General features: G+C 55.8%; 1 protein-coding gene across 2 annotated transcripts in view; it reads right to left on the minus strand.

Annotated features, from left to right (window-relative positions):
* The window catches only part of CCND2 (cyclin D2), a 30,979-nt gene extending 25,298 nt beyond the window's left edge, over positions 1–5,681 (minus strand). Inside the window, exons 1-3 of one of the 2 annotated variants that reach the window (XM_005531869.3) lie at positions 4,711–5,677; positions 3,040–3,255; positions 445–604 (exon numbers count right to left, since the gene is read on the minus strand). In XM_005531869.3, coding sequence (XP_005531926.1) covers positions 445–604; positions 3,040–3,255; positions 4,711–4,905 — 571 coding nt within the window. In that variant the 5' untranslated portion in view covers positions 4,906–5,677. Of the gene's footprint in view, positions 1–444; positions 605–3,039; positions 3,256–4,710 lie in introns of both variants that reach the window. The other variant, XM_088055590.1, reaches the window with a different exon arrangement.
* Between the last annotated feature and the right edge of the window lie 2,456 nt (positions 5,682–8,137).

An 8,137-nucleotide genomic window follows, 5' to 3' on the forward strand; every position in this document is an offset into this window, starting at 1 on the left:
AAACCACACAATTTTACCTTTTATCTGGATGGAGTCCAGTTAAAGAAAAGTTTATGAACACATTCATGCAATGCATTAGCTCAATACATTTTGGGCTAATGTGCCACAATAGGTTCTGTACTTGAAGCTGTCCTTACACGTATCTGTGGCCCTCTAAAAGAAGCAGTGAATGAAGTAAAATAGAACCCAGGATGGTCTAATACAGCCTTGTAAGACTTCACTGCAAAAGCACCACACAAATCAGCTCCACTACTGGTCACTACTGCAAGAATTCTGTCCAATGCACAGTTTTGGGGCCTGATTCACAACACCCTTTGCAAACAGTCCCATGGGATTCAGCTGCTCTTCCCACATCATGTAGGGATGGAGGGGATGAAGCACCACCAGGAACAAATCTGCCCTTCCAACCACACTATGAGCAGCAGCCAGAGCAGCTGAGCCTACCTGTGGCACAAAGGGCGATGAAGGTTTGTGCATGCTTCCGGATCAAAAGCAACTTGTCTTTAGGGAGAGGCACCTTCCTTAGGATGTGTTCAATGAAATCATGTGGGGTGACGGCTGCAAGGTTCCACTTCAACTTCCCCAGCACCACCAGCTCCCATTCCTGCAGAGGGGGGGATAGGGAGAGCAAAAGAGAAGAAAAGCCATAAGCAAGCCTGCGAAAAACCTCTGCTTATTTCTTATTATAACTTTATCACTGCTAAATTTGTTTTGCTCAAACCCTTTTTTCCATATGCCTCTACTGCTTTGAAGTTGTTGACTTTATATTTTTTTTTTTTTTTGAACATCAGAAATGTCAGGCTCTACTGAAAATAATGAGACCTGGCAGCTCCTGCCAAGGTTTTACTTTTTTTTTTTTTATCCACTGCTCAATGCCCACCCAGAAAGTTTAGCCCGCAATTAGATATTGCCAAGGTCACTGTGGTCCTTCCCTACTAACTTCTTTTAAATGGCTATAGTCCTTACTTTATAGCCATTTAAAGCCCTAGGGACAGCCATGCACAAAAATAACCTAGATATACATTCCTTTTTTCAAAACTGGGGAAGTTGGCTTGATGGCTGGCATTCCCTCCCAAAACTGTACTCCAAAGGTCCTGCAGATAAATCTGATGGTGCTTAAACTATTCCAAGACAGGCTCTGCAGAAAGGAAATGCACACAACACAGCCAAGAAGTAGCCTGTGTAAATTATCTGCCAGTAAATCATGTAGGAGCCATTCCCAGATTCTTTGCACGCCCAAAACTCCCACTGCAATCAAAGGAAAAACTTGGGCGTGTACGTAACTACTGGCCATTCCCTGGAATGGGATTCCATGTGCAAACAGCACCCCACCACCAGATCCAGCCATGGGGCTCATGACCTGCATGTTTCAACATTTAAACAGAGTTCTCAACACGTTACAGTGCCCCAAAGAGCGAGCAAAGCTCAGGCCTCCGACTTGCATTTGTCTCATACATCAACTATTAGGTATTAACTGAATTCCACGCACTGGTTCCCAAGTCCTGATGATGCCTGATGGAGCCCAGCATGGTGGGGAGCCCCAGCTGAGCTCACAGAGCTAGCAAGACAGAAAAAAAAAAAAAAAAAAGTCCTTTAATTTTGCAGCCGCAGAGACGTCAACCAGCGTTGCTGAGAAACCATAAACATGGACCCCACAATGCCATTTCTGCAGTTGTTTCCCTGAATAGATGCCCACTTTAAGAGCAAGTTACTTTCCTACGGACATTCCTGCTGGATTATGACAGAGTCCTCCATGGCCTGAAAAATCTAACATATATGCAAAAGGCCACAGAAACCAGATGGGTTTCTTTAGTTTCTCAAGAAAACCTGTGAAATGTTGGAACATAATAGCAATTATGTGAACAAAGGCTTGCTCTTTCCAGCATTACTGATGTGACAGGTTTTGAGAATGGTCAACCCAGAAGACAAGGAAGCACTTTAAACACATGCTTCAATCCACGTGGCGTGAGAAGGCACAGACATCGCTCTGCGTATCTGCACATGGTGACCACGGCACTTCCCCTGCCCATCTGTGCTGCCAACGAGACACCTCGTGGCCCTGACAGCCAGGCAGGCTTTGAGGGCAAGGCTCTTTAATTCTGTGGCAGCACGAGCTATCAACCCCAACGCCTCCCCAGAGGGAATTCCCAGTGATTCATAGGACAAATTCTCCTGCAACTTGGATGACTACAGCCATGTGTCTGACCTAACATCCATATCACCAAGGGGCTCTGGTGCACATTCAGTGCTCCGCATCATGATGTATACATCACTTATTTCCTTCAGTAATTATCCATTTGTTTCTGCTTCCACTGCATCTGAACTGAGAGAAGCAGCAAACACAGGGTGGTTTAACTGAGCCGTATCACACAGGATGGGTCAGGCTGGAAGGCACCACACAGTGGGGCACCTCGTACCACCTCCCTGCTTCAGCAGGGTCATCCCAGAGCACAGGGCACAAGATTGTGCCCAGACAACTCCGAAATACCCCCTATGAGGGGGACTCCACACCCTCTCTGGACAATCTGTTCAGTGTTCGGTGACTGCACAGTGAAGAAGTTCTTCCTCGTGCCCAGGTGGAACTCCTTGGGCACGGCCGAGCATCCTGGGGGGCCCCCTCAAGCATCCCGGGTCCCCCCGGCCCCGGCCCCGCACTGCCGCGTGTCTGCCGCTAGGTGGCGCCGCCGCGCCGCCCGCCCGCGCACGTGCGCCCGGCGAGGTCCCCCGTGGGGACACGGCGGGGACACGGCGGGGACACGGCGGGGACACGGCGGGGACGGACCCACTCCCGGCACCGCCAAGCCCAGAACCCCTGGCAGCGCCCGAGGCGGGCAGCGGCCGGAGCGCCTCATGGCACTGCCAGGCGGCTCCGGAGGACAGGGATGTTCCCGCGGTTGTCCCCAGCCCTCAGCGCCGAACCCCAAGACTTTGTGGCCCTTCAGAAACGCGGGAAAAGCGTGGGTTTTTCTAAAAGGCAGGGGTTGGGTGGCGAAGTGCTGGGTGCTGTGCCGGAGAAGAGGGAGGAATGGGGCTGCTTACCAGCAGCTCTTGGGGTTTGATGGAATTGTCCGTGTATATGCACAGCTTCTCGGCTGTGAGGGGGATTGTCTCTTTCAGCTTGGAGGCCAGGAACATGCACACTGCCCCCAGCAGCTGCAGATGGCACTTCCGAGTGGGCACCACAGCTAAGAATCTGTCCAAGTAATTCATGGCCAGAGGGAAAACTTCTTCTTCGCACTTCTGCTCTTCGCAGACCTGCAAGTGAAGAGCGTGGGGAGAGAACGATGGGGCAGTCGGGAGGGAAACGGGGGTGGGAAGCGAGAAAGAGACAAGAAGGAAAAATATATCAATGAGTGAACCCACCAGACCACTACTTCCCTTGCTTTTGCTCCTGCTATTTTTGTTTCCCGGGGAGCTAAATTTGGGGGAGGGGGAGATCTGTGGAGAGGCTGGGAAGGCTGTCAATCGGCTTTCACATTCCTTTAGTTCATTCAGTAAGAAATGAATTCAAGACACTGTGTGGGAGAGCCGAAAAGCCCCATCCAGCAACAAGCGAGCAGCCTCAGACCTTTTTTTTTTTTTTTTTTGACCCAATTTTTCTTTTTTATTTCGTCATATTTTCAAAAAATCGATAAAAAATATCAAAACTTCCCCGGCGGTCCAGGTTTTGGGGCTGGTGGCATCCCGGGACGATCCCCTGTCGTTTCCGACAATTGTAAAAATTCCTCCGCCGGCTGTCCCCCAGCCCTGCGCCCCCAATCCCGAGATGGGGGGGAAGGACGGGAGACATAGCGAGGGCGAGGTGGGGTGGAGAGAGCCCGAGCCGCCTGGATCCTTTTAGCAGGCAGCGAGCAGCAAAATTCTTTTAAAAATTCACCAAAAATCGGAGCCGCGGAGAAAAAGCACAAATCGCACATGAAAACTAAGCGGGGGGTCTGGGCTTTCCAACCCAGGGGGTTTGGCTCGGGAAAGGTCCCCCCAAAAGGACATCCGAAGGGGCAAAGGATGGCTGGTGGGGCCAGCACAAGGCAGGCGAGCCTGCGGGGCTCCGGGCCCGCTGCCGCTGTGCCTGAAGCCTCGGGGCGAGCAGGGGGTTCAGCGCTCGCCCCACGGCCCCGACACACCGGCGGTCCCGTTCCGCGGGGGCGGGGGGCACTCCCGAGCCCCCCGGAAAGGAGCGGGGGCAGCCGGGCTCGGCGCCTGCAAGCAGAGTCCGCATGCAGCGCAACATGGCGAGAAAAAGGCACGTCCTCCCCACTGCATACGTGGGCACGGAACCCTCGCCGGGCAGAACACGGGGCACCCCCCGACCCTCGCCCTGTCCCGGGCGCTGCTCCCTTTTCCCAGGAATGCCTCAATCACAAGCGCTCCCGGAGGCGGATTTTCTTTGCTTTTAATTGCAAATGACTTTTCCATCTCTCTCTCTCTCTCTCTCTCCCCCCCCCCGCCCCCAACACGCCGCGCTTCCTCCCCTCCTGCACCCCGCTCCCGGAGCCCCCCGGAAGGGGCGACTTCCCCCGCGGGCTGTCGGTGTTCCCCGTGCCCCTTCCCGCACCGGCTGAGCTCCGGAGGGGGACAAGGAGGAGAGGGGATCGACAAGAAGCAGCCACTCGATGACCAGAAGAGCGAGGGGCTGCAGGAGGAGAGGGGCCGGGGTGCTGCCCGCGGCCGCTCTGCCTCCCCCCGCTCCGAGGGCCGGGGTGTACGAACCTCCAGCATCCAAGTGGCCACCATCCTCCTCATGAAGGGCTGGATGTCCTTCTGGACGCACTTGAAGTAGGAGCATTGGGGCAGATACCTTTCCTCTATGGTTAGTAAGTTGTGCAAAACGCGGTCATCGTAGAGCAAGTTCGGGTCAGGCAGAGCTCTCCTCATGGGATCCACCTCGCAGCACAGCAGCTCCATGTTTCCAAAGAGATCTCCCTCTTTCTCTGATGGGAAAGGTTTTTTCCTTTTTTTTTTCTTTTTTTTTTCTTTTTTTGGAGGGGGGGAAGGGGGTGGGGAAAGGAGAGGGGGAAAGGAGGAGGGGTAGGTGGGTGGGAGGAAGACGGCAGGGCTTTCCAGCTCGCTCCTGCCTCCCTCGAAACTTGTCTCTCCCTCTCTTGATTTCTAGCCTAAAGTTGAAGCGAAGTGACGCAACTCGCCAGGGCAGGCAGCTCTCTCTCTCTCTCTCTCTTGTTATTATGGAGAACAGCAGCTGGTCAGACGTAACATCAAACGCGTTTTTTTTTTTTTTTTTTCCCCTCTCTATAAGCTAACAAGGAACCAGGAGGCCCTCGTATAGGGACACACAGACACAAATGACAGCTTCTCTTTTGCTTCCTTCCAGCAATCAAATTAAAACCGCTCCACAATTGCCTTCTGAGGGAGTTCGTCACGATGAATTTCCCTCTCCTTTTCTTATTGCAAGGAGCTGTGGGCTCCCCTCTGTACCCACCCTGACGATGAGGGGCGAAGTACGAAATGCCCTGGTTGAGCAGGGTGCCAGATCCATGTCTCACTTTCCCTGCTCCGGCACCCCATTAAACCTGCAGCAGGAGGGGGACACAGCTCCCCGCTAACAGCGAACCCAAAAAAAAACCCTTGAGGGGTGGGGGGTTTCGCGGCGTCTTCGAGGTGGAATCTTTACAACCACCATGCTACTTCCTCCGGCATACATTCGTGTTTCGAGCAGGCGAACCGTCTTAGCGTTGCATGGCCACGCTGATACAACTTTCTAGGAAACGCGGCGGAGGAGGGAGGGAGGGAGGGAGGAGGGAGGAGGGAGAAAGGTTGGCTTGGGGAGGAGGGGGGAGGTGAGAGGAGTTATGTCCCACACAGGGTGACTTCTACCCTGCTCGCACTTCTCCGGCACTCGCTCCCAGCCTGCAAAATGTGACAACTTTGCGAACTCTCTGCCGGCTGCGGCAGAGCGGAGGCTCCCGAAGGGGAAGGCGCAGCCGGGGCGGGCGCCGAGCGGCCGCAGCCCCGCGGGGCGCGGGGTCCCTGCAGCGGCCGCCCCTCAGCCCCCCGGCCGCGGCCGGCGCGGAGGGTGGGCCGGGGGCGGCGGGCACGGAAATACCGCCTTAAAACTGCGAGCGGGGACTTTGGGGCGCCGCTTCCCCTCCCGCTATTTGCATAGCCAATAGCTCTGGGGCTCTCGCCGCTGCGCGCTGATTGTTACCGGGCAGATTATATTTTTAAGGGCGCATGATGCCTGGGCATCGAGAGCAACCTCTGAGGGATGGGGCGAGAGGGAGCTCCCTGACCTGAGCGCACCGCCGGTCCCGGCAGCCGCACGGGCTCTGCCCGCACCGGGGCAAAGCGGGCGAGCGGCCGTCGTTGCCCGCGAGTGGGCACAGGAGCCCCCTCCCACTCCAGCGCTCGCCCTTCTGCATCTTAGCGGATGGGAGGGGTGGGAACAGCTTTGCCGACTCTCAAGGCTGCCCCGACGAAAGCTGGTTGGGACACGGCCCCGCAGCGAACCCGCCCGTCGAAGCAAAGGGCTACTTGGGCAGCAAAAAGGCAGCGGGAGTGTGGCCCCTTCCCCCCCGCCCCCATCGCTCTGTAGCGGGGGACAGCCGAGAGCAGCATCTCCCCACAAACTCATTCCCGCGCACGCCTCGTCCCATCCGCGGAGCGGGCAGCCCCCGGGCGCAGCCCAGAAGTGCCGGGCATCGTGTGTGGCCCCGGCAGCCGAGCCGCGGGTTACCGAGACCCGGGCAGAGCTGTTCCCGGCAAGGCTCTAGTCCGAGGGGCGAGGAGGGGGCACCCCCCGGCGCACGGCGAGGGCGGCGAGCGGGACCCGCTGCGGCGCGCTCCGCAATGAAAGGCTCTTTAACTTCCACCATTCATTTCCCCTTCCTGGCTGCTCCCGCGAACAGGGAGCGTGTTGTGTCAGCGCACGTTTTCCTTCTCCAAACTTAAATTCATAAGCGCTCCCGTCTGGCTTTGTAGCCCGACAATGCAGCGACTGTGATTTATGTGAGTTTCAGGGGGGAGGACGACGGGTGTCCCGATTGTCCGGCAGCGACTTTCCGAAGTGGGGTGATGTCTGGAGCACGGCGGGGAAGCGATGGGGTGCCCCCCGCGCCCCGCGATGGGGCGGCAGCCGGGAGAGGGCTGCCGAGGGCACCGCGGGCGGGCCACGCTGCTGAGAGTGTGGTGGGGATGTCCCGTTAAGGGAAAAAAAAAAAACCACCTCCCTAAATCAATAATAAATGGAAGCGTGCCAGCTCTGCACGCGGAGGTGCTGCTGATCTGCAGCAACGTCGTGGAAAAAAAAAAAACAAACAAAAAAACCCACAAAAACCAGAAAAAAACCCAACAAAATAACCAAAACAACCAAAGCATTTTCTCCCGGTACGACGGCTTTTATATGCTCGGTGCCCGTTTCCAGCGGGGAAACACCGTCCCTGGGAAGCGCGGCCGGCGGGCAGGGGGCCAGGGACCCCCGGCCGCGGAAGCCAGCGTGCCCGAGCTGCCCCTTCGCCTTGACCCGTGCCCACGGGCGCTGCCGCATGCGTTTGGAGGCAGCAGATGTTTTAACAGCCTCCGTGTAGAGATTACCGAGTGCCATATGTTAAATAGCACCCTTCTCCGGAAAAAAAAAAAAAAAAAGGAAAAAACAAAACAAAACAAAAACAAAACCACCAAAAACCCCAACCCACCCCCCCACACACACACACAAAAAAGGGCAAAAAAGCTTAACAAAAAATAATACAACAGTACAAAAGCAAAACCCACCCTTTTCGCACTCGCTCCCCTTCTTTTGCTGAGCTGCCTCACCCATTTAAAAGCATTAATGATTAAATCAAACATCGCGGGGATGTGCGCGCAGCCCAGGGCGGGCGCTCCCGCGGAGCTGTCGCCGCGGCCACGGGGAAACCGCGCTCCCGGGACAGCCGCTCCTCCTTCCCAGCCCTGCAGCCCCGAGGGAAGGGGGCTGTGCTGCTCCCAACCCCACCGCAGCCGCCGGGTGGCAACACCGCCGGCATTATTTAGGTCTTGGGACACTTCTGCAGTGCACCAAGTCCGGTGTCACGGTTACTCATCACGAACCCGACGCGCGGTTATCGTGTAATCGATAATATGCAATGATATTTTATCGGGCTCTGTTGTAGAGCGCTGCAAAGCTCTTGGGTTTTTTTAAATAAAT

This window comes from Pseudopodoces humilis, chromosome 5, assembly GCF_049639895.1.
Source record: "Pseudopodoces humilis isolate 2021_Gansu_Grassland_sample_001 chromosome 5, ASM4963989v1, whole genome shotgun sequence".
Taxonomy (NCBI): domain Eukaryota; kingdom Metazoa; phylum Chordata; class Aves; order Passeriformes; family Paridae; genus Pseudopodoces; species Pseudopodoces humilis.